Raw genomic sequence first — 26,521 nt, 5'->3', positions numbered from 1 at the left:
CCTACTCACCCAGGCAAACCTACAAGGGGGAAAAAAACCAGACGCATTCCCACTAAACACTGGTGCCCCTCGCCGGCCTTAGCCTGGAGATTGGCGGGCTCAGGGATTAGAACGTGGGTGGATGTGGGGCGGGACCTTGAGCGCAGCTGGGGGCCGACGGAACTGCCCTCCCTGGGGGACCTCGGCCGCGCGCAGCATTGTGGGACTTGTAGTTCTTCCTGGTCTGAGTTTCCGGGTCCGACGAAGTCTCCGGACTTACTTTCCCGAGCTCCTGTGCGCAGACTTAATTGGGGCAGGTCCCTGGGAGGGCAAGAAATTGCTGGAGAGCTTGGTTATAAAATGTGGACCCGAGTCCCTCGTGTCCGTGGCGCTCCTCCTTTTGCGGCCTCGCCTTCGTCCTGCTTGAAGTGCAAGTTTCAGGTCCCCGTCGCTGCCCTGGCTGAGCCTGCAGCGGGAGTGGCGGGCGTCGGCTGGGCTTAAACTACCGGGCGGTCTCTCTGCTCCCTCCCCTTTCTCTCCACCGGGTTCCCGCCCCTCGGGCCTGAGTGTCGCCGGGTCGCCCCGGCACAGCCGCCTGTTCCCAGAGCTGGATGTACCTGCCCTCCAGTCTCCTCGAACTCGAGGGCAGCTGCTGAGCCCTCAGCTTCCCGAGCCTCCAGCATGCGCCCGTGGGCCCCCGTGGGCGTTCTGGCCTCGCTGGCTTACTGCCTCCACCAGCGGCGGGTGGCCCTAGCCGAGCCGCGGGCTCCTGATGGCCAGCGTCCCGTGGACCGCAGTCTGCTGGAGCTGAAAATGGTGCAGGTCGTGTTCCGACACGGGGCGAGGAGTCCGCTCAAGCCGCTCCCGCTGGAGGAGCAGGTGAGAGGCGACCCACTGGGGGCTCATGGGACACACTTTAGGGGACCCCCTCCCCCACTAGCACGGAGGGCTCTGCCGGAGTCCATATCAGAGGGAAACAACAGACTGGCCCTCAGGCTATGGCCTGGAGCCCCTTTCCCCATCCTCATCCCCACACCACCAGTATGTAAGTCTTCCTGACTAGGGCATCCCCTCAGTCTTAAAGTTTCGATGTGTAGTGTAACTTTTTAAAGATGCATAGGAATGGCCTAGGGGATCTTGTTTTAATGAAGTTTCTAATTGGGCGGATGTGGAGTTGGAGTTGGGTCGCATTTAGCAGTTCTGTGTGTGGGTGAACTTGAGTTCCTGGGTGCAGTGGACCTTGTAAGTGCCTGTTTCGCTGGTTGTTAGTGGCAGAGACCTTTGTTCCAGGAGCCACCCTTAATGCTGTCACAGTGCTGGAAATTTTTGCTGGAGACCATTTGAGATCTCATGAAGTCTTATTGGTACGAGGACTGTATCTTGGGGTTCTTTAACGTCTTAGGTTTGGAAATCTGGAAGGAATTTGTGGTAGAAAGAAAAAATTTACATTGGCTAGTCTTGTGGCTATAAGTCAGGATAATTATGATTAAAGCACAAATAATTAACTTTTTGTTTCAAAAATGATTGCCTGTCAGGTGAAAAAAAAAAATAGGGTACCAGAAGTTCCCAAGGCCTCAAATGTTGAATTTATTCGTGGAGTGTGTATTTGTCCAGTTGGATATACTCTTTGTGATACCCACCTGCTTTCTTGAAATGTTGTAAGTTATATCTTCAATACAAGATCTGGTTTTTAAAGAGGGTCACACATGAGAAAGTCGAGCCTCTAGGGCGATTGTCACATAAATACATTTTAGCAGGCGTTTAACTACCAGGTCTCTAGTTAGCCTCTTCTATGGCTGTACTATTTTCTCTGTCCTGCAACTTTCTTTTAGCGTCTTTGATCCTCACAGCCTCCATGTAGGGTCTTTAACGTTAGATCTCTAAAGTTTTCTTATTATTACATGGCCCATCTTTTTGTGCCCCAGTTCTTCTCTATTTATTCTTATTGTAGAGGGTTAGAAAGATATTTATGTTTTAGACAAAGTTATCAATGATAGCAAAGAATAAAGTTGCTTAGATCTGGAGCCAGGGTGTACAGACAGCACAAGTACCTGTCTGTTTCAGCCTGTGCTGCTGGATTCCAGTGTAGAACTGGCTTCACTGACATGCTCTATGAGATGGTACCATTCTATATTGATGGAACTGGGAGAAACAATCCCACTCAATTCATTACTGGAAAGATATGTGTTGTGTTACTCCAGCCTCATTTTTATTTTGAAAAAAAAAAAAAAAAATCCTTTCAGGGACTCTCTGTGTGCGTGTGTGTGTGTGTGTGTGTGCGTGTGCGTGAGCGTGTGCGCGTGCGCGCACGCACAGAAGAGGGCATCAGATGTCCTGGAACTGGAGTAGTGGTTGTGAGCCATGTGATGTGGGCACTGTGAACAGACTGCAGTCCTCAGAGCAAGCATGTTTAGCCACTGAGTGATTTCTGCAGTCCTGGGCAGAGCTTTAAGCATGCCTGGCTTTCTTGAGTAAAGTTCTGTGCATAAAAGCCCCAGGTGGACCTAAGTCTGGCTCTGAGTGAATGTCCAGCCTCCTGTGACTTGTTTCTGAAGTTCCCTTTCAGTATCCATGGTTACTGATAGACATGGATATTGACATTTCTAGCCTTTTTTTTTTTAAATTCTGCTATTCATTATTATCAGAACAGACTATGAGGCAACAATTACAAAACTAAAATTACCTTTCTACAGTTTCTGATTTCTGACTGGTTTATAGATAAACATATTCTGGTTGGTTCTGTTTTCTCACAGAGCCTTACAAAGTGGCATTGTTTAAGAGTGGATGTTTTGCTGAATTGTTTTCTTATGGCTTGAATAGCAGTTGATCTGTCCTACCAAAAGACCGTGCTTTGTAAATAAAATTATGGAACTTGGCTAAACGTACTTCTGACCTTCACAGTAGCTCCAAATTCACTTTCAAACAACAAACAGAAACTCTTGGCTCTGCTCTCAACTTTTCCCTGGCTTCTTCCAGGCAGTGACAAGGTGACCCCCTCCCCCCCATAGGGAGGAACTTCAAGTCTTAGGAGGTTAAGCCCACCCCAGTTCTTCTCCAGTTCTTCTCTGTCATGTCTGGGAAGCATGTTCTGTCGCTTAATTCCTGCCCAAAGCTCAGCTGAGAGAAGGATTTATGAAGGATGTGCCAGTGCCTTCGCTCCGCTGGGTCGATGATTCGAAACCCTGGCAGGATATTGACTTCTTCTGGGGTGGTATCCATGCCCAGGGTTCTAGAGCAATGGCTCAGCAATTAGGAGCATTTATTTGCTGCTCTTGTAGAAGACTCTGGTTCAATTCCCAGCATCTGCATGGCTGCTCAACATTGTCTGTCCAGTTCCAGGGGCTCCACTACACTCTGGGCTCTGTGGGCACCAGGCACTCATGTGGTGTTCAGATGTGCATGGCGACAAAACATTCATGTACATGAAAAAAAAATACTCATGCCTGGCTTCCTCCTAGAGATCAAGATTTAGTTGGTGCAGGGTATCCAGCCGTTGCGGGAACATCTTATCTCTGTTCTTTAGAAATATCTGGGCTCTATTGCTCTGAGAACAGGAGACCCCGTCCCATAAAGATCCAGATGTGATTAGCTCGGAAATGAGGCTCTTACATCAGCAACTTAAAAATTTCTTGTGATGCCTCACGTATAGCCAAGGCTCAAGACCATTGCCTTGAAAGCTGGGCATAGTGGCACATGCCTGTAATCCCAGCCCTCTGGGAGGCAGAGGCAGTCTAATCTCTGTGAATTTGAGGTCAGCCTGGTCTACAAAGTGAGTCCAGGACAGCCAAGGCTACACAGAGAAACCCTGCCTCAAAAAAAAAAAAAATTTCCTAAAACCTTCATGTGAAAGGTCTTGGTGTTTTGTTTGTTTTGGGTTTTTTGTTTTGTTTTTGTTTTAACCTGGAGTGTAGCCTATCCATCCCACAGTGGAGTTGCCTTCCTGGCGACTTCCTGTGGTGAGATGTTTATGCTGTGTTGAGAGAGCTGGGAGAAACAGTGCTACAGAACTCAGGGCTGTGACTGCTGAAAAATACCCCTTACCTTCCATGGCCCCTGGTGGGGAGTTTATCTGTTGGCTTGAGGGGTGGTGTACGTCTGAGCCTTTGTGTTGCTTGTGTCTTTGAGGTTGTCTAGCCAAATTCTTAAAAGCAAAGAGTTTAGTCATAATCTGTACACCCCTCTCCTGCCGCCACAGTAAACGTGCAGCTTTTCTCAGCCTTACGTCTGCGTTCATTTTGTCCCTACACTTCTTTGCCACGGTCTTTCCTACTTTGCATGAATTACTTTAAATCATATTTTAGGGTTTGCTATCATCTAATTTTCTCAGATTTGTTGTTCTTTTTTTTTTTTTTTTTTACTCTTAGATTATGTGTATATGTGTGTTTGTCTTCATGTATGTCAGTACATCACAAGAGTGCCTAGTCACCACGGAGGCAGGAGAACATTAGGTCCCCTGGAACTGGAGTTAAAAAAGGCCAGAAGCCTTCACGTAGATGCTGGGAATTGAATCTTTGTCTTCTAGAAGATCAATAAGTGCTCTTAAGCACTGAGCCATCTCTCCAGCCCCCTAATTTTCTCTTCAAAGATGATGTGTATGTATTTACATTCATATATTAGGTAAAATTATGAAGTTATTCTCCCCTCCTCTGCCCCATCCTCTGAAACCAGATCTTCCTTTAAAGTCTGGCTTGGCCTAGAATTTCAGTTGGCCTTGGACTCAAAGCATGCAGAATTAGTTTTTTCTGTTACCTAATCTGTCTCCCAAATAATGAGACAGAGCCCTGTTAAGTTTAGGAATAAGCTTTAAGCACTATAACTGGGCAAATTCTTGTCCATTCTAACCCGTCTATGCTATTCTGCCTTACGTCCCAGCCACAGGCCCTGTTACCTGCCATCCTAGTCTGGCCCTGGCTGCCTCTGCTCCATCCTGGTCCCCATCGTGACCTCCTCCTCATAGCATGGTGACCACTCCCCCCAACACACACACACTCTCCCTCTTTCTCTCTGGGGCACACATGGGCACACACACTCGGATTACAAGTCCTGCCCTAACTCTTCTGGGCTGTTCTGCTCGTTGTTGAGCAATCAGAGACGATGGAGAACAATTTTTACACAACATTGAGACAGGAGAGTCTTCAATAGCAATGACAATACCAGAATGAGTTAGCATTTAGTTCGCAGCCAGTTCAGCAGTTAACAACTGGAAAGTAGAGACACGCCTTAAGACAATGTGAAGGAAGGTCACCTGTACAAAAGCTCTCTTGCCTCAGCCTCCTATCACTATGACTGGTTTGAGTTGGAATAGCAGAAAGAAGGATGGGGGCGGGGGGATGGCAGCCTCTATGATTGGATGTATCCATGCTTGAAGATCTGAATCCTGTGCTTAGACTCACCAGGACCTGGACATCAGGGACTGTTCCTGGGAAGCACCGCAGGCCCTCTGTTGATGAATGTGTTCAGAGGTCACCTAGTGAGTCCCAAGTGGGCCCGAGGGCCTACGTGTCTGGTTCTGTGCTCGATACTGAACTTAGCCAGAATGGAGGCTTAGTCTGGGCTCTAAAAGAATTAGCGCTATGGTGAAAGAGAGGTGAAACGGATCCAGATCAGACTTAGGTGAATGTGCTGAGCATCCTGGGAACACAAAGGAGATAGCTTACCTGACCCGAAATGATCCCAGCTTTCCTGCTGTTCTGCTGTCTTGGTTTAGTCGGGGTGTATGTATGTGCCCCAGCCACAGTAGCCATACGCGCTAAAACCAAACCATGTTCATCCTTGTTCTTCCTGCTTTCCTTTCAACCCGGTCTCCAAATGGAGCTGTGTCCACCCACGTGCCCAGTCTAACTCGTGTCTTAGAGCTGCCTCCTCTGTTCCTGCTGCCTTAGATGGAATCTCGTTTCACTGACATGTCCAAACCAGCTCTTCTGTGTCCGCTGTAATTGTGACATGAGCCACTGGCATTCACACTGCCTCGTGGAGCCGTGATCCCTTCACACTGCTGGTGGTGTGCTGACTCATTGGGTCTCTGGGCGCCTACCACTGCTTCAACTGGAAGAGCGGCGGTTTTCGCCTCCTCGTTACTGTTCTGAAGTTTGCCTGCTACAAGTTCAGGTGTTTGCTTGTCTGCATCCATTTCAAGTGTCATTCCTTTAGTGACTTTTCCTAACCCCCCAGCCGGAAGAGCTGTGTTGGGCTTTGAGCAATGGCGGCTGTGTTTGGCATGTTGGAGGAACACCTGCTTCTGCTGTGTCGTTCATGGCTTGCTTCCTCTAAGCTGAGAGCCCAGGGAAGGCCAGATCAGGTGACCTGGCATGTGGTGTCTCCCATGGGTGATCATCAGAGTTGTTAATTGCACCCAGACTAGAAGAGCAATAGATGGCTCAGTCTCTGTTCTCCGGAAGCTGTCATGAAGGATCTTGCCTGGTGCGGTTTGATGAAGGTTTTTTAAGAGCCAGAGAGAATGCTGTTGGGGCCGTGGCTGCAGCATCTTGAGTTATAGGCCATGAATGAGTTTCCTTCAGGGACTGGGAGTCAGAGGTTTGAGTTTAGAGTGTGTAGTTGTGTTTACACTGAGAGAATTAATAGCTCGGGAAGGGGAGCTGGGAGATAGACCAGAACAGCGGTTCTCAGCCTAGGGGTCGTGGTCCCTTTGGGGATCAAATTACCTACCCTTGTGTCACAGGGGTTCCCTAAGCCCATTGGAAAGCACAGGTATTTACATTTTGACTCATAACAGCAAAATTACAGTTGTGACATAGCAACGGAAATAATTTCACGGTTGGGGTCACCAGACGTGAGGAAGTGTATTACAGGGTCATGGCATCAGGAAGGTTTGAGAGCCACTAGAAGCACATCACGTCTGACTCTGCAGGGCAAGAGTCTTGGGTCAGTGGAGGTGTGCAACCTGCGATGCTTTGAAAAGTCATCCAATTGTGACAGGGGCCAGATGAGGAGAAAGAAACCAAGGCTTCTCTAGGTCACAGGGGACAGTAACGCGAGCGTTAAGCAGAGTGCTAGCTGTGGATGCGGGGCCGGCAACTGCACAGTGATTCCCTCGGAACTTACCAACAAGGTAGTCACTGTGATCACAACAGTTCTGTGGCTGAGGGTCTTCGTGTGGCACCAAGAGGACTTGAGCTAAGGACACCAGGCATGATAAACCGGGGTCATTTCTTCTTTAGTCGGAGGTGGAATGCAAGTTTGCAGAGGCCGCAGGCGCCGTGGGTTTCAAGAACTTGTACAGAACTGTGTGTCATTTCTTGTGGTCACAACAGGTGGAGTGGAACCCCAAGCTCTTAGAGATCCCGCCTCAAACTCGGTTTGACTACACTGTCACCGATCTAGCTGGTGGCCCGAAACCTCACTCTCATTACGACTCTGAATACCACAAGACCACCCTGAAGGTGAGCGGTGCCACGTGCTCTGGGAAGCCCACTGCAGAGCTTCGGGAAGTTTGCTCTGGGCCGAGCTGAGCCGTCGAGGGTCCAGTCTTTTCCTCGTCTGTGTCCCTGTTCAGGGCGGTGTGTTTGCCGGGCAGCTGACCAAGGTGGGCATGCAGCAGATGTTTGCCCTGGGAGAGAGACTGAGGAAGAACTATGTGGAAGACATCCCTTTCCTTTCGCCAGTCTTCAACCCACGAGAGGTCTTGTGAGTTATAGACAAGAGATACTCATTTAAGGTCCTGAGCATGAGGAACCTGTCCTGACCCCCTACTCTCGTCCAAGGTGGTGGGGGGCCAGATTGCCACTGCGCAGGTACCCTTACGCCATAATCACTGAAGGTCGTGGTCATTGGGCTTCAGGTCCCTCGGGAGCAGCCGTTTTCTAGAGAGAAAAGGCTTCCTCCCCGTGGGGTCCCGTCTGTGGTTTTGAGAAGCTCAGAGCAGTCCACAGCTCTTCCCCATTCCTGTGTGACATCTACCGCTTCATATTCATTCCCCTCCAGTGTCCGGTCTACCAACATGTTTCGGAACCTGGAATCCACTCGGTGCTTGCTGGCCGGCCTCTTCCAACATCAGAAAGGTTCGTGTTCGGGTCTGAGAGTTGCCCCTGTGCCGGAGGAGCTCGCTCTCCTCACTTCCAGAGCCCTTTCTCTTTCCTCCAAAAAGGCAACTGTTCCCTTCCCAGAAGCGCAGTCAGTGTGACTCAGGAGGAAGCGCCTGTGGCCCCCTCTCCACACGTGGGCTGCAGACTGAGGATGTCCCAGGTTTCTAGCAGGGAGGAGAACAGCTGCCGTGGGTAGTGGCACTTCCCTCAGAGATAGTCCTGCCTTTCTTGGTACCAAGGGCTCACAGAAGTGATGCAACTGCAGAATGGCTGTAGGAGTGAAACCCTCCCTGCAGGATTCAGGGCTTGGCTGGGTGTGAGCTCGAGGGCGGCAGGCTGCGCAGGAAGCTGGAGATTACCCATCAACCCCACCTCTCAATCACTCAGGAAGTGTAGATTTGAGTGTCTGCTCAGGTGTGCCATTAGCAATATTCCAGTGTCCTGCCGTGAGGACCAGACTGCTGTAGAACATAGGTTTGCAGGGTTTAGGTTAGAGGTTTAAGTCGATTATCCTAACACTTAACCCTTGGTCGTAGGGCTTGCCATGTTCTTGAGTTCTTAGGATAACCCTGTGAGGCAGATACCATCAGCTCCTTTACAGATAAGAGAACTAAAGCAATGGGAGGCTAAGAAGCTTGCCCAAGGGCACAGATCTGGAGATAGCGAAGGTGGGATTCAAGCTCTGGCTGTCTGGCTTCAGAATCTACATTGGTCAGCTGCTCCCCTGAGGATGTGCGCATCTGGGAAGTCTAGGCAGGGTCCTTGGTAGTTTTGTCTGTTTTTTTTTGTTTTGTTTGGTTTGGTTTGGTTTGGTTTTGAATTTCCTCTGTGTGTTTCTGTATATTCACCTGTACACGGTACGTGTGTGGAGACCAGAGGATAACTTGCAGAAGTCCTTTCTTTCCTGCCACCAGGTGGGTTCTGAGGATTGGGCTCAGGTTGTCAGGCTTAGTGACAAGTGCTTTGAGCCACGGAGCCTTCTCACTGATGCTGTGTGTGTGGTGTGTATGTGTGTGTGTGTTTGTGTGTGTGTTTGAGATAGGGTCTCACGTAGCCCAGGCTAGACTCAAACAAACTCAGTGTGTAGTGGAGGCTGGTCTTGAATATCTGGTCCTTCCTCCTCTGCTTCCCAAGGAATGGGGTGACAGTTTTGCACCACCATGCCCAGCAAATCTGTTCTTTTCTAAACACACCCTACAGGGCTCCAGAATTCCTCAGAGGGGTCCCAGGAACTACAAGCTACAAGAAATAAGCATGATAGACATGCACATGGGCTGTCTTTGGGCCCCCGCCTCGTAGACATTAATACCTTTCTTTATTGTGTGGTACTGTAATGAGTTGGGAGGGGGCCTGCTTTATTGCTTTGAAGATCAGTCTCTCTCCTTTGGTCCACTATGGGGCCTGAGCAGATAAGTCACTGTATTGGCCTATGGAAATGAATTTGGGGAAACAACAAAATAAACCCATTCTGATGGATTGGGACCAGCCATTCTGTGTCAGAATGCCCACATGCCAGTCTTGGTTGTGCCTGGGGCAGGGAGTCTTTGGAATGAGTCAGGTCTGTGCCTGTAAGAAACAGCCTGTGGCCAGTAGGAGGGTGTGTGTGCCAGCCAGCCAGAACAAAGCTGCTCCTTTCTCCAGTGCTCGCAGGAGAACCGCCGCAGAGCCAGGCAGGAACCAGAATGACCTGGGGATCTGCCTCTTGGGTCAACTTTTAGACAAAGAGAAGCAGAAGGCAGGAGTGTGGGTCTTAGAAGAGTGAGGCGAGGCCCCTGCCAAATGCTTCCTTCCTCTTCCCAGGATCCGTCATCATCCAAACCGATGAGGCAAGCTCTGAGGTCCTGTACCCCAACTATCAGAGCTGCTGGGGCCTGAGAGAGAAGACCAGGTAACAGGCTTTTCCAGTTCTCACTGGCGCTGGTGGGTGCTCAGGCATTTTAGGGGTGCTCAGGCATTTTAGGGGTGCTCAGGCATTTCAGAGGTGTATTAAAACTGTATTCCAGAGCAGAAAGAATACAATTTGCAGACAGGTCTGAGCTATGCATCGGTTTCTGTAAAATAGGTAGAAACTTAAGAAGAATAGGATTTGGAAAATTTGGCCTTTTATTCCAACCCAAATTCTTGCCAACTTACGTTTACACGTCACTTAACTTCCTAGAGCCTTAATTTGTTCATCTGTAAAATAGGAATAATATTGCTAACTACATCAAGTTGTTATAAGGATTGCATGGAATCACAAAGGCTGAACAAAATTACATTTTGTAAATTACAAGTCATGTACAATAGTAATGCAAGAACTTGTGGGTTTTGGCAGAGGCCGGAAGAAGGCTGCCATTTTGCAGCCAGGCATCTCAGAGGATTTGGAAAAGGTGAAGGCAGGTGCGGGCATCCACGGTGGTGATGAAGTGGACTTCTTCATTCTCCTGGACAATGTGGCCGCTGAGCAGGTAGGATAACTGTTTCCCCTGGGTCCTGGGTTTTGGGAGCCATGGAAGTAGGCTGCCTCCTAACTTAGGACTGGCCGGAAGCCTCTCTGGTTCGCAGGCTGCTGTGACAGGATTTGCAGGTGGGGTGGACGTGGGGATTGAAAGGTCCAGAACAGCCAAGGAGGGATGGAAACAACCATGAACCCCAGACAGTTAGTTCTAGATCAGTTTTTAGAAGTTCATTTCCCGGATTACCTGACTTGTGTGTTTGGGAGAGTGGGAAGAGGGTAGGTCTGTGGTTACAAGCAGAGAGTGTGTTAAAGTATACACATACCATTTTTTTGTGTGTATATGTGCCAGAGGACAACCCCAGATGTCTTTCTGCAGGAGACATTTACCTTGCTTTCTGAGACAGTCTCTGACTGGCCTGGATTAGCAAGCATGCTCGGCTCTCTGGTCAGAAAACTCCAGGGATCTGCCTGTGTCTTTACCAAGACTGGAATTGTAAGCTTGTACCACCGTGGCTGGTTCAAGGGATTGAATTTGGGTCCTCAAGCGTTCACAGCAAGGACTCTCCCAGGTGACCTAGCTTCCCAGACCCAGTTTGGCTTTCCTTGATACAGGATCTAGCTCTGCAGTTCAGATCTTTCTCAGACACCTCAGACTCCTGAGTGCTGGGGTTACAGCGTGTGCCACCTGGATGCCTCACCTGCAAATCAGAAGCCTCTGGGCTCCTCCTTATTGCTTCACTGTTTGGAGAGTCTGTGTGAGCACCAGCATATTTGAAAAAAACCTGAGCTGGGTGTGGCCCACACTCTTAAAATCCCATCATTTAAGGTGCTGAGGCAGAAGGATAAAAAGTTGGAAGCTAGCCTGGCCTACACAGTGAGACCCTGCCTCAAACTAACAAACAGTGAAATCCCGCCTCAGATAAATAAAGTACTTCTCTTTAAACCTTGGGCTGGTGACATGGTTCAGGAAGTGAAGATGCTTGCCTCCAAGCCTCCAACCTCCATTTGATCCCCAGAACCCACGTGATTGAAGGAGAGAACTGATACCCACAAGTTGTATTTGGACTTTCACACGCTCACTGTGGCAGCGCATCTCCTTACCCCTGGCTCTCACACACAAGCGCGCGCACGCACACACACAAACAGGCACATAGACAAGCACACAGGAGAAGGGCCCTGGAGCAGCGGTCTTTGCTTCGGCCTTCCCACGCACCCGCTGGCTCCTCCCCTGGGGAGGCGTGGCTCAGGTCCAGCCACCAGCCAATAACCGACTTCTTCCTACTCCTTCCTACATGGGTGTAGCAGCGTAACCAACCCCTGTCCTTGCAGGTTTGGAAATTTTCATTAATTTCCAAAGAGTATTAAGTTGATTTGTGTCCAACGCATTTCCCAAACAGTTTTAGTCAGTAATACACACACACACACTGAAGCAATCAATGTAAAAATGAGCCAGCTGTACAGTAATCCTTTAGTCTGTCTTCCTCAAATTGATTTAGCCATAGAATCTTTTCACGTACTAAAAAATATATTACACATATTACATTTTATGAATGCATATAACATTTTATGTAATATGTACGTGTTATTAAAATGCATTGAAATATGTAATACATTTCATGCGGTAATAGCGTCACACTGTGGGAATGCTTCCAGAGACTGAAAAGCTGATGCCCAAAGGCAATGTGGGGTCTTTTCCTTTTGCAGAGATGACAGTGCCCCCAAGGCATCAAGGTGCCTGTGCTGATGTGCAGTAAATTTAAGGTTATATGGCAAGGGTTCATAAAGTGTTTATGTGGCATACGGTTTCATTTTAGGGAAAGTAAAAATCAAATGAAATTTGTCAGTTCCTTCACTTACATTTTATTCTTTCTTTTTAAATTAAAAATTGTTTTTTTTTTTTTTTCTTTTAACTTGGAGTATATGGGAGCCACCATGGGGTGTGAAACACTTTTTATACTTCTGTGCCTTCACGGGGCTGGAAACATGGCAGTTGAGAGCACTGGCTGTTCTTCCAGAGGACCAGAGTTCAGTTCCCAGCACCCGCATGGCAGCCCCCAGTGTCTGAAATTCCAGTTCCAGACATGACACCCCCAGATGTACATACAGGCAGAACAGCAGCTGGAAGGTGCCGGGTGCCCTTAGTAGGCAGGAAGTGTTTTCCTGTGACATTGCGAGTGACCCTTGCAGGTGCACAGCCTCATAAGCTGCCCGGCGCTGAAGAGATTTGCCCAGCTGATCGAGCAGAGAGCTGTGGACACAGCCTTGTACATGCTGCAACAGGAAGACAGGTGAGTGGTCCCGATACGTGCGGGGACAAAGTCACACTTGGCCGGTGGCGGTTGCGGGGCGAGGGGGGCTCCTCAGGCCGCCTCACCCCTGCCAGCAGGCATCTCAGTGAAAACCCACTCTGCCAGCCTACCTTCAGGCCTCTACCCTTACTTCTGAGCTGTGGCTGGTGACCTGCCCCTCCGTTCCTGTTCCACAGAGCCAGGAGTCTCATATACTTCCTTTTGTTCTACTTTTCAAAAGAGTGGGGTGGAGGGAGGTGTCATTAGGCCGCACTGTTGGCCATGGTTCAGTTTACAAATAATTCCCTGTTCTCACTGGGTGGGGGGTACTGCTTATTTTTGCCGCTTTTGTAGGTAAAGAAACTAAATAGACTCCACAGAGCCCTGCTTTGATTCCGGTCAATGCTTGAGAGAGAGAAGGACTGGGCTGAGAGAGACTGGCTACTTTTCCTGGGCCCATTTGGCTAGGGCTTGGTCCCAGATCCTCTGACCCATTTGCTGCATCCTGCTGCTGCTTGGGATTCTGTTTTGGAGTGCCCACTGCTTTTCTTTTTCTGATTAGGAGCGTTCAGCTTGCATTAAGAATAGGTGACTTGGAAGCCCTCAAGACAAGGTGAAGGGGTAATCTGAGGGAGCGGAACAGTTAGTATCTCTAGAACTTGCAGGGCTTCTTGCATAAGAAAAGAGCCCCTGGCCAAGCTGGCTTGAAGCGCACATGTCCATCTGTGTACTAGCCCTGGGCATCCAGAAGTTCTGCAGCCAAACCACTCAGCTGCCTCTCCCTGGAGCTCGGCAGCTTCCAAGTTTTGTTCAGGAAGTGGTCCCGCCAGACCTAAACTGCCCCTCACCGCCCTGGCTTCTGCCAGCCCACACATAAACACACTTGGTAAATACCTCCGGCTCTGTGGGCCATGCCTCATCTGCCGAGGCCTCATTTTCATGCATCATGAAGCAGCTATGGGTGGTACGCACACGATTGGACATGGGTGTGTTCTAGTAAAACTTCATGCGAACAGGCAGGCAGCCTGAAATCTTTGGCCACACCACAGCATGCTCTCTTCTGACCCGTTTATATCGGCTTCAGAAAAGGACAAATGCTGCAACGTCACAGAGCAGTCCGGGTTGTCTGGCCGGTGCCCCCGGCAGGTGCATGTCACCTACTATTCCCTCAGTTACGGAGGCGGCGACTTCTAAAATACACCGGTCATGCCAGCCTCCTCTTTTGTGCAGTCGAACACTTGGAATTCTGAGAGCGCTAGGTTTTGTTTTAGTTTCCGTAGCCCCCATCCCCAGTAAAAAGCGTCAGGCGCACCCACAGATAAACCCTTTGTCACTTGCCAGCCTTGCTTTGCTTTGCCCGGTACCGTGAGGGAATACGTGTCGAGTCACGGTCACCGACGGTTATGGGGTGACCCAGAACGAGAGTGATGGGAGCACAGCACTCCAAGCTCACAAAGTTACAGGGACAAGACTGAAAGAAGAGTCTTCATGACTCCTATAGAGCCGGTGTGGAGGGGCAGGCAGTTCCTTCCTAGTGCTTTTCCAGGGGCGTTTGGGGATTTCTGATCTTATTCCCTCTACTCTTCCCAGCTTTGCTCTCTTAATTCCTCAAGGTGCTGTTTCTCTTTTCTTTTTTTTTTCAGCAGTGTGTGTGTGTGTGTGTGTGTGTGTGTGTGTACATGTCAGAGGAAAACTCTTGAGAGCAAGTTGTTTCCTTCCACCTTGTAGGTTCCCCATTTCTAACAGGCTTAGAAGTAAGTGACTCTATCCTCCGAGCCTCATCTCCAGCCCAGGGCCCCATCTGTGTTCACAGAGACCCCTCAAACTGGATGCAAAGCAGTTTCTCCCCGGCCCTGGCTGTGCCCTCGTGGCGCCTGTCTTTTCTCTGCTTCCACATGACGGGGCTTCTAAGAGGTTCTGGGAGGCAGAACTGATACCTCTCCTGGGTGCTGAGTGCCAGCTGGGTGCTTGAATGTTCTTCCCGCTTCACAGGGAAGGTATCCAGATGGCAGTGGGCCCATTCCTACACATCCTGGAGGGAAACCTGCTCAAAGCTGTGGACCCTACCACCCCAGCAAGCAAGACCAGGTACCAAGCACAGTGAATGCTTTTGCCACCGAGAGCCATGGGGGCCTCTGGCTGCAGGGAGGGACCCAGGAGTATGGGTCAAGAACCAGGCTGTCAGTGGCTCCAAGTAAGTGCTTACAAGGCCGCGTGTCCCTAAGCGGTTCACAACCTTTTCACCTTGCTTCCTGCTATGGCTTTCCTAAAATATTCTTTTTATTTTAAGGTCTCGGTGTTATTTTTCTTTTCTTTTTTAAAAAACTAACTGGATATATGTCAGATCAGATATATTAGTATATCTCACTGGTTTGATATTTTAATAGTTCAAAATAACGATGACAGTTTGAAGTTTTCGTTCAGGGTTCAGAAGATATGACCACCATACTTTTTAAAGTATTGGAAATGGCTCGTGGCTTTCTATCCCTACTTTTACAGAGCCCGGGACAGCAGGCTAGGATGCTAGATTTGGAATGACATGTGTCCAGGGCTTAGCAAATGTGGTCTACCGATAGTGTAGTAGGCAGGAGACTTGTGTTAGCCACTCACTGTCCTGCCAAAGCAGAACCTGCGTTTTAATAGATGCCCCTAATGTTAAAGTACTGCTAGGGCATGGAGACTGGGGTCGACTTGAGGTAACACAGCTAAGGGCCCACAGTGGGTGTGAGGGGCGCAGGGAGCTCAGTGCCTAAGGCTGAAATAGGCCTGGAGCCTGGAGCAGGACCTCTACCTGTAAAGCGTATCCTGTTCCTCTCTGTCCTCCACACACCGGCAGTGGCACTGCATCTGTTAAGCGTTTTGTTCCTCGCTGCTCTTCCCCCTTGTATCTGAAGAAGGATCTGGTGCCAGTCTCCTAGGTTGAGAGTTGGCAGAGTCCTTGACCATGCTGAAGTGAGAATGTTGGCATCAAGCCAACTGACTAAAACTGTTTGGGAAGCGTTTTGGAGACCAGTCATCTAAATATACCCTCGAAATTATTGAAAGTTTCCAAGCCTGCAAAGAGCAGGGGTTACCCTGCTCCACTCACCTAGGAAAGAGTAGGAAGAAGTGGGATGAGGGCTGGTGGCAGGACCTGAGCCACGCCTCCCCAGGGGAGGAGCGAGCTGTTGGCGGGGGAAGGCGGAAGCAAACTCCAGGGGTCCTTCTCCCTGAGGCTTGAAAGTGAGAGTAGGGGCTCACCATCTGCTTAGGCGGAGTTCTACACCGGCTCAGCTGGCTGCTGGTTGCCCTTGTTTCTGAGGCAGCTGCTGTTTTTCACTCCGAGGAGGCAGGCACCGTCCTGGCCTCCCGATCCCGAGGCAAGCAATTTCAGAGAACCATTTCTTCTTGCAGAAAGCTGTACCTCTATGCAACACATGACGTGACCCTCATGCCTATCCTAATGGCCTTGGGGATTTTTGACCACAAATGGCCTCCATTTGCTGTTGACCTGACCATGGAACTCTACCAGCATCAAGAATCTAAGGAGTGGTTTGTGCAGCTCTATTACCAGGGGAAGGTAAGATCTCTGAGGGAGTTGGGTAGTGTTGCTAAGCAGCCAAGCCCACACACCTGGTTTAGTGCCAGGTGTCTCGTCCAGTGGAGTCCGCAGTGCTGGCCTCAGCTTTCTGAATCCCGTAGAGCCTAGGGCAGCAGTCAGCCTGTGGTAGCAAGGTGCCACATCTCAATTCTGTTGCAGATTCCTTCTAGGAATGGGGCTGCTCTCCAGCCCTCCAAAGTGTGTCTGCCAGGCTGTGTGTCCTGCCCGGGACGCCCATTTTAGGAAGTCACAGAGGCGTCTTTATTGGCAGCATTGTGCTGTCTTGACTGATCCATCATTGTTGATGTCCAGGAGAGGAGCGAGTACTCTGCAGGGATCAGTGTTAGCTCGTCCAGCTGAGGGCCAGAACTTGGCTAGGCCTTCCCAGTTGAGCCCACAGTCAGGGTGCAGAGCTTTTCATTCTGGAAGCTGGGGACAGGGGCACCTTTCTGCCTGTCCCATGTGTGCCCACACGTACTGCATGGGTGAGACTATTGGGCTCAGCTAAGACAGAGGATGGAGCTCGCTGCAGACCTGCTGTTTCTGTTTCTTCCACAGGAGCAGGTGCCACGAGGCTGCCCTGACAAGCTCTGTCCACTGGACAAGTTCTTGAACACCATGTCTGTTTACTCTGTGAGCCCAGAGAAACACCGCATGCTCTGTTCCCAAGCACGGGCAATGGAACATGAAGACAGACTCGTTTACACAGACAAGTAGATCTTTAAATAAAGTGCCTTTATATATAAGAGTATCATGTTGAGATCACGGTTTGTTGGTGCTGTATTTTGAATCTATTTTGTTGGGTTTCTTATACCTCTACCTCCCTTCCAACCCCCCAACCCTATGTCGAAGAGAAAGAATGTTAGAAGGGATAGGGCGTGTAGACCCCATTAGACTTAGTTCTTTAGGGCAATTCCAATCTTCGTAGTCAGGAACAAGCAGCCTTCCTCTTCCTCGAAGCGTCCTCCTCCTCTCTGGGCTCTGGTATTTATACCCTCTCGGAGTCCTCAGAATTAAACCAACTGCAGCTGGCAAAGACCACACCCCTCTCCAAGCTGAACAAGGCAGTTATCAGCTATTGACAAACTAAAAGCAGCCCCATATCCCACACTTGGGATTAAAACAAAAACATAACATAACTGGGTTTTTTTTTTTAAGAAACCAAAACTTCCACTACAGGGGTTTTTCTACTTTGTAACGATTTCTCACTTTATGTCTATGAATATTTTGCCTGTGTGTAACTCTGTGTACCACTTGTATGTCTGCCCCATGGAGTCCAGAAGAGGGTATTGGATCCTCGTGAAGTTAGAGATAGTTGTGACCTGCCATGTGGGTGTTGGAGTCAAACCCTGGTCCTGTGAAGGAGCAACCAGTGCTCTTATCCACTGAGCCATCTCTCCAGCCTCATGACATGATTTCTGAGGTCAGAACATTGGTGCATTGCTTTGGGACTTTAGCTCTTTTCTTCTGTCAGCTTTACTAGGGCTTCTATTAAGTCATGCTTGTTAGAAGCTAGGTGGCGGGTTCTGCCTTCAAGTTGTTGCAGGGCAGTGGCAGAGAAATGTTAGTGAATCGGTGGCTTGTATTGCAGTGTTTCTTGAGCTATGACAGTGTATCATGCGGGGTGTCCCGAACATAGGAACAAACCTGCTCCTCTTGGTACGACCTACACAGGCAAGCCAAGAAGCTTTCTGGGAAAATTCTGTCTTGGTCTAAGTCAACATGGGAATAGTAGTTAGGGTAAAATTTAGCGTTCATATGTAGATACAATACAGAACGTAAATAGACTTAGGAACAGAAATCACGCCATCACCTTAGTAGACACAGAAAGGCCTTCTGGTGGAATCCAACATTCCTTCATTATTGGTCCCTGAAGAAACCGGGAATAGAAAAAAACATACGTCAGCATAATAAAGACTGCAGATGACAGACCTTCAGCCAACATACGGTAAAGAGGGAAAAACTGGGAAGTCAGAAATAAGACAAGTGTGTCTACTCCATTTACTACAGACGAAGTCTTAGCTAGAGCCATGAGGCAACAGGAGGAGAAACAAGCACACAGGAAAGGAAGAAGCCAGACTATCCCGTGTGCAGACGGCATGGTCCTATGCTTAGAAGACCTAAAGGTTCCCTTAGAGAGCAGATTTCATTGATACAAAATCAACACACAGACATCAGCAGCCTCTCTATATACCAAGAACAGGAAATCAGGGAAGCAGTCCTGTACAATAGCCTCAAAAAGTAAAACTAATCAAAGAAATGAAAGGCTTAACTAAGTCGCCTGGGAAGGGAGAGTCTTGAGGCCTGTGTCCAGGTCTGTGGGGCACTGTCTTGATTGCTGATTGATGTGGGCTGGCCCAGACTACTGTGGGCGGTGCCACCTCTAAGGCCGGTGCTTCTGTTTGTATAAGGAAGCCAGTGAGCATAACTAGAGGGAGCAAGTCAGTAAGCTGCATCCTCTACGCTTCCTGCTTGTGTTCCTGCCTTTACTTCTCTCAGGGACGGATTGTGACCAAGAAGTATTAAGATGAGATATGCCCTTCCCTTCCCGAGTCACTTTTGTTCTTGGTTTATCAGAGCAACAGAAAGCAAACTGGACCCCTACAATAAAACCCTAAGACCCTAAAGAAACTGAAGACACTAGAAAGTGGAAGGACTTCCCATGTTCACGGATCCGCACTGTTAGTGCCATTGTGAAAAGGGCCATCTTACCAAAAGCAATCTATAGATTCTCCGCAAACACCACAGAACTCCAGTGACAGTCTTCACAGAAACAGAAATGATGACCCTAACATTCATATAGACGCAAAAGAGCCCAGATAGCCAAAGCAAAACTGCAAAAAGAAGACTGGAAAGTTGCCATGATGCATCAAGTTACACTATGCGGGGCTGGAGAGATGGCTCATTGGTTAAGAGCACTGTCTGCTTTTCCAAAGGACCTGGGTTCAATTCCCAGCACCCACACAGCAGCTTACAACTGTCTGTAATGCCAATTCCAAGGGCCCTGACATCTTCACACTAATACACATAAAATAAAATTAAATAGAAAAATCTTTAAGTTACACTATACAGCCATGGTATCAAAAGCAGCATGGTACAGGCACAAAACCACACATAAACCAATGGAACAGAATAGAAAACCCAGACAAACCTGTGTGGCTACAGGCACTCAGTTTTTGACAAAGATGCCAGACGACAGCATAGAAAAGACAAACTTCAATAAATAGTGCTGGGAACACCAGATGTGGATATTCACAGGGAGAAGAAAGAAATCAGATCCCCAGCTATCACCTTGTACAAAAATCAAAGTGGAGCAATGGTCTTGGAGGCCTGAAACTCAGAACCTGTTAGTGAGAGGAAACATGAAAATAGAAGCAGGAGGAAGGATTTTCTAAAAAGGACTCCATAGCTCAAGAAAAAGTTGCAGTTGGCAAAGGGGGCTGCTTGAAATTAGAAAACTTCCTCACAGCAGAGGAGGCCGTGAGAGACAAGAAAATGGGAGAAAATCTTTTTCAGTCTGACGGGCATTAATATTTAATGAAGAACTCAAAAGAAATTAAACGCTATCCCCCAACACACACACCTAAAAACACCCTAGTGGTCTGAATGAGAATGGTCCCCATAGGCTCGTGATTGGCTACTTGCTCCTCAGTTTGGTGGAACTCTTTGGTAAAGACTAGGAGGTGTGGCCTTGTTGGAGGAGGTCTGGTCCTGAGAGCGGGCTTTGAGGTTTCAAAAGACACTTTCTATTCTCTCTCTGTGTCTCTCTGTCTCTCTCCTGCCTCTCTCTCTGTCCCTCCTACTTGCAGTTTAAGATGTTTTAACAGAGCTCAGCTGTACCCACTGATACACCTTTGCTCCACTGTCATGGATTCTAACCCTCTGAAACCATGAACCCAATTAAACGCTCTCTTTTATAAGTCACCTTTGGACATGCTTTATCACAGCAATAGAAAAGTAACTACAAACAGTTCAGTCAATAAGTGGGCATGCACACAGACAGTAAAGTATAAGTGCCTTGAAGTATATGTGGAAAAAAAAAGTGCTCAACTACCACTCACAAAAAGTAAAAACCATGTTGAGATTCCAGTTCATCCCAGTCAGAACAGCTATAATTCAGTAAACCAGCAACAAATGCTGGTGAGGATGGAGAAGGGCACTCATAGACACCCCTGGAAACTATTCTACCCCCTGTGGAAATCCCAGAGATGGCCTCCTAATATCTAATACTACATCTGCCATGGAATGTACCATTCTGGGGTCTGTCCCTGAAGCATATCACACAGAGACACCTGGACCTCCATTTTGTTCTTATGGTACTGTTCTCAATGGAACAAGGGTAAATGTCCATTGTTGTTATAATGTTCTTTGGGAATGTATACAATTTACCCTTGTTCATTCACATGCTGATTTCTCTGCCCCACTATCTGGTTTCAATCCAGACATTGCACTGTGATGTTTATTCCAAGCATCACCTGTTTCAAGTTTGTGTAAACATGCCACCATTTATTTTCTGTAATTTCAATAAAACAACCAACCAATGCTGTGCAATAGAGAGACATCGTGGGTGGGACATTGTGGTCTGGAGGGGAGGAGAAAGAAGCAAGTTGGGGAGTTGGAAAGGAGAGTTCAGCAGGAGAGCACTTGGAATCATGAGGAGACATGAACCAGACCTAAGGTATGACTAAAAGCAAGTATAATATGGGAAATCTGAATGGGAGGAAACTATGCAGGCTTGGAGGTTTAAGATGGACTAACCATTGCCCAGCATTGTGCTCTAGGTTAATTGAATAAATCCTAGTCTCTGTGTGGTGATTTGGGTTATCAGCTGGTTTAGGAATAACCACTGTTTAACTAAAAGATAAATCAATAGTAAATATTAATAATCAACAACAGTCCATCAATGAAGGAATGGGTCAGGAACGTGTGGTCTGCACACACAGTGGAGCTTTATTCAGACATCTACAGAACAAAGTAGAAGAATGAATTGAACTGTAGATCATTGTATCAAATACATGATAATCCAGATTCAGAAAGATAAATGTTTTTTTCACATGTGGGTCTTAGAGTATATATATATATATATATATATATATATATATATATATATATTTTGCATGTTAATATAGATCTAAAGATGGATGACATGAAAGTAGCAGTGTAGTGTATAGTAAAAGAAAGTGGAGAAAAGGCTAAGTAGAGACAAACATATGGTATAACTGGATGAAAATATCTATGAAGGGGGATGGAGAGGTTAAAAGCACTGGCTGCTCTTCCAAGGGTCCTGAGTTCAATTCTCAGCAACCACATGAGGGCTTACAATCATCTATAATGAGATCTGGTGCCCTCTTCTGGCAAGCAGGTGTACATGCAGACCAAACACGGTATAAATAATAAATAAATAAATCTTGAAAGAAGAAAGAGAAAGAAAGAAAGAAAGAAAGAAAGAAAGAAAGAAAGAAAGAAAGAAAGAAAGAAAGAAAGGAAGAAAGGAAGAAAGAAAGGAAGAAGAAAGAAATCTGGTCTGGAGAGATGGCTCAATGGTTAAGAGCACGGTCTGCTCTTCCAAAGGACCCAGATTCAATTCCCAGCACCCACATGGCAGCTCACAACTGTCTATAATGGCAATTCCAAGGGATCTGACACCTTCACACTAGTGCACATAAAATAAAATTAAATAAATAAAAAATATTAAAAAAAAGAAAGCATCCATGAAACCTATTACTATAATGAATACACATGAATAATAATTAAAAGCTAGGGACATGGCCAAGTGGCAAAAGCTTCACCTTTAATTGGGTATCCTTGATTGGCTGCTGCTGCTGATGGTGGTGATCCTGTTTCCTTTCAGCGTTCCCATTCTTTCCCAGAATCGGTTTTAAATGTTATGATTTCAAACCACCAACAGGAAAGCTCCCTCCTCCCTGCTGTCCGTGTGACCCCTGCTGAGATGGGAGCCCAAGTCTAGCATCCTCAGGTTCAGACGGTCAGAGGCACTTGCTTGTCCTGTGGACAGAACACACACTTCCCTCCCCCTGGCCCTGAGTGGAAGGCACCAAAATGCCATTTCTCTAGTCTCTAACCTGAGACCTGCCATGTTTCCTCTCACATGGCCTGGAGGTGTCAGGTAAGTTCTGTTGTGCCACCAGCCCGCTTCTTGAATCTTTATATCTCTCCATCTTGTCTTCCATGTCCTGTCCCTCTTCACTCTGCTGCTTGCTGCAAACCACATTTCACCATAGAAAGCAAAACCAAGAAATGCCCACGTCATACAGCAAATGTAACCTAGTTGTACTGCAAGCCCTCTCCTCCCTTCCTCCCTCCCTTTCTCTCGTCTTTCTTCCTGGTAATCCCAGCCTTCCAGCTTTGCCTTTCTGTGTTACCGGTGTTCTTTTCCCCATCTGCATACAAATAAGCTATAAAAATCTCCTGTCTTAAAGTTTCTCCCCATCTTTCGGCCAGGTCATTTTTTCTTTTTAGCAAGGCTGTTCAAAATAGTTGCCACCTCTGATTCTTCTTATTAAATATTCACTCCCACCCTCCATGGAGGCAGCCTTTGTCCAAATCGTCAGTGACCTCTGGCAAGTCCAATAGCCGGTTTTCAGTCTCTTACACAGCTCACGACCATTCTGGGGGTTCCTTCATTTGGCTTCTTAATGTGCTCTCTCTCTCTCTCTCTCTCTCTCCCTCTCTCTCCCCTAGGGGCGGCATTCAAGACAGGGTTTCTCTGTGTAGCCCTGGCTGTCCTACAACCGGCTTTGTAAATCAGGCTCACCTTGAACTCACAGAGATCTGCCTGTCTCTGCTGGAATTAAAGGCTGCCACCACCACCTGGCTCTAGAGCAGGCTCTTGCTCGCTGAATCTCCCCTCTCCTGATCTGATCTGTAAGTGTTAGAGAATTCTGGACTTGGTGTTTGGACCTTTTTTCTGTCTCTTCTGCTCTCAACACCGGTGACCTCAAGCAGGTCTGTAATTTTAAATACCAGTTGCACAATAAAAATTATACTTCAACAAAACTGAATTCCAGTCTCGCTTTTTTTTTCTTTTTTTACTTAGTAGCACCTCAGTGTAGACACTAAATTCTTTTATTAGTTATGTATTAAATTAGTAGTGTTGGGGTACATTGTGTGAAAGTGTCTCTGTATCTTCAATTGTTGATTGCTAACCCTGCAGAGAGTGATGTGCTGGCAGGACATTTCTATTGCCCATCACCTGGGTTTCATCACCTGGGTTTCTATTTTGTAAATGCTGGTTGTTCCGAAAGTGCCTCAGGCAATCTAGAGTGTATCAGAGATTGTCTCCCTGCTGATCCGCTGTAATACAGAGCTGATGGCCAGTATCTGGGCAGGAAGAGGAGGCCGGAACTTCTGGGAGAGGAAGGGACACTGGGAGAAGAGGAGAAGGCGGTGAGTGCGGGAGATTCACCCGCTAACACAGAGGTGAGCAGATGGACTGTGGCAGAGCAGAGAGGTAGAGTCAGCTGTGTGACGGGTTAGTCAAGTTAAACCAGGAAGCCAACTGGAGACCGCCCAGCAAGGGGCCTAAGCTTTAAACTATATTAAAAGACCCTGTACCATTATTTTATTTCTGGTGGGTCTGCAAAAGTCCTGCTGTATAGTAGATAGGAAATTTGGCTATTAACTATTTCACAGGTATGAGGCTTCCCCTGACCCGTAATAAATCTTCAGTTCTGAGGTTCCCCTTTCCATTGCTCCCTCCCACGTCTAGCCAAACCACTGCTCACTGAGTTGCTTGGGCCAAGGCATTTGGAGGGTCACCCTTGAGTCTCTTTCAGCCCCACAGCCTATGCTACTGATCATCAGTGAATTCTCCTGACTGTCTTCACACTATACCCGGAACTGACCCCTGTTATTGATATTGCGTTAGTTCTCCTATCACCAACTTGAACTCTTTAGTCCCGCCTTTCTGCCCTTCTGCTCCAGTCTATCCTAACAGTGGTGCTGCTTTTTAAAAAGTCTAATCCTGATTGTCTTTTACCCTCAAAGTGCCTCTGGGATGCTTTGACTTCCTAAGTAATTTTTACTTTATTTGTAGTTGATGATTGTCTATCTTTATAAAGCAAAATACAATGTTTGACACATATCTACAGTGTGAAATGATTACATGAAGCTAATCAGCATAACCGCCTTGGTTGCTTTTGTGTGCATGGTGAAAACTAAAATCTATACTTCTGGGAAAGCAAAGCTTTCTGGGAATGTCAAAGCATTCAGGGATGTGGCCTAATGGCAGCAGTGTGGGTCATAGAAGCTTGTTTCAAGGATCAGCGGGTGCCCCTGAGAAAGGGACCTTCAGGCACAGTTCTGTTTCCTGTTCTTCCACATGAGGACATTGTGTTTTTCCTCTCAAGGATGCTTCTCAAGAAGCAGAGAGCCAGGCTTTGGCCGCTGGCGTCTTGATCTTGGATGTCCCAGCTTCTCGAACTACGTGGCATGAATCTTCCTTTAAAGTTATCCCATGTGTGATATTCCATTACAAACGTCTACAACAGTCTAGCAACATAATTTTTAAATCGTGCTCACCATGCTCTGCAGGAGATCACGATGACTTTTTCTCCCTTAGACCTTCGTCTTCTCCTAACCCCTGCCCTGTCTGGCTGCTCTTAAAAATGGGTGCTCTGAGATGTCCAGAGCCTTGTCGTCTCTTTAGTGACATTGCACAGTTCTCTTCCTGTGGTGTTCACGCTGATAGCCGTGTGCTTAGATCTCAATTCACTGCCTTCTCAGGAAGACTCACCCTATTTTGCTATGCAGACAACATACCGGCTCCTTCTCCTCTCTACTTTGGGCCTTTGTTGTAGTCTATCACTTTGTGCCACGGGCATCTTAGGTCCTATGTTGAAGTTTTAGGCATATTGAAGATGTCGTCAAGGTCAATGGGGTCATATGGGCGAGTTCTGACTCAGTATGACTGCATCTTTATAGGAAATTGGGCAGAGGGGATTCCGTGGACCCACACAGTAAGACTGATGTCTGTGAGTTAAGGAGAGGGGTCTCAAGAGACCAACCCTGCCACACCCCTCACCTTGGATGTGCACTAAGGAAATGGTTCTCTGTTGCAGCCTGTTCATTTTGTTACAGCAGCTCTCAAATCTGCTGCCGCCCACAGCACTTGTCAGGGCTCGCTACTACAGATCCGTGAACTGCTTTGCTTACCCCCTGGCTAGAGTGTAAGCTCTCTGAAGGCAGACTTGGCCATCTGGTCCATGAAGGCGCCCCCAGCAGCAGAATGGCACCTAACATGTGCTCCGATGTTTGCATGTTTGAGTGACAGGTCCCCTCTTTTGTCCCGACTTTCCTCAACTCACATTTACCCTTCCAAATCACTGTTGCGGCTTCCAATGATTTATACCCTGGCTTCCCATCGTCTTCTGAGGCCTGACCTCTCCAGCCTTGTTCCTCACACAACTCCCTGGCCAGGAAGATATGTATACAGACTTAAATTATTTCATTTGTTTATTTTGCACGCATAGGAAGGTGGGTGTTTACATATGGAGGTCAGAGGACAGCTTGCTGGAATGGGTTCCCTCTCCGTCTGCTTGTGCGTGTGCACCTATGTTCACCACTAGGGGGAAGCCTGGAGCAAAGGAAAACACCAACGCTGTCGCTGGGTTCAAATTCTGTTTCCTGTTCATCTCTTCTTGTAAAATGGCGATAGTGACGCATAATTACTATTTATTGCTCATAACCATGTCTCACTTGTGAGTCTCTACTGAGCAAACAAAGTTCCCCAAATGTCCTTTCTCTATTTTTCCCTGCTTCCCACTACTTTTTTTTTTTTTAAACACTACACAGGAAACGCCTCTCCTGAGTCCCACCAACCCTCCCACAAGCCTCTCTGTGACAGCGCAACAAGCCTGGACAGCAAGCCTGAGGGTATAGTCACTTCCTGGCTCCCTCCCTCAGCGCTGGTATGCCTGAGGGCAAGTCATGTAACTTCTATGAGTGTTTTCCTATCTATGGGACAGAGACCTTGATATTTGCCCACCAGACAATTTGGCCTAAGTGTGAGCTCCTCCCTGTCCCTGTCCCTAACTCCTTTCTCTAGGAGTCAAAGCATGCAGCTAAGGAAATTCTAGAGACGTCTTGATCAAGAGCAGCAAAGTAAAGGGCCTTTCCCCAGCTCTCCCTGCCTCCTTCTATAGCTGGGCTTGAGCAAGGGAGCTGTAACTCTGTC

At 47.8% G+C, this 26,521-nt stretch overlaps 1 protein-coding gene across 1 annotated transcript; it reads left to right on the top strand.

Moving 5' to 3' along the window:
* Positions 1-260: 260 nt before the first annotated feature.
* Positions 261-17,077, top strand: Acp6 (acid phosphatase 6, lysophosphatidic). Its single transcript, XM_021632366.2, has 10 exons — positions 261-858; positions 7,251-7,379; positions 7,493-7,623; positions 7,921-7,997; positions 9,822-9,909; positions 10,336-10,468; positions 12,646-12,746; positions 14,739-14,834; positions 16,140-16,305; positions 16,885-17,077. Exons 1-10 carry the CDS (start codon positions 661-663, stop codon positions 17,041-17,043), a joined length of 1,278 nt encoding a protein of 425 aa, XP_021488041.1. The 5' UTR covers positions 261-660; the 3' UTR covers positions 17,044-17,077.
* The last annotated feature ends 9,444 nt before the right edge of the window (positions 17,078-26,521 follow it).

This window comes from Meriones unguiculatus, chromosome 10 (assembly GCF_030254825.1).
Source record: "Meriones unguiculatus strain TT.TT164.6M chromosome 10, Bangor_MerUng_6.1, whole genome shotgun sequence".
In the NCBI taxonomy this organism is placed as follows: Eukaryota; Metazoa; Chordata; class Mammalia; order Rodentia; family Muridae; genus Meriones; species Meriones unguiculatus.
The sequence above is the reverse complement of the archived record's forward strand: the minus strand, read 5'-3'. Positions and strand labels throughout refer to the sequence as shown.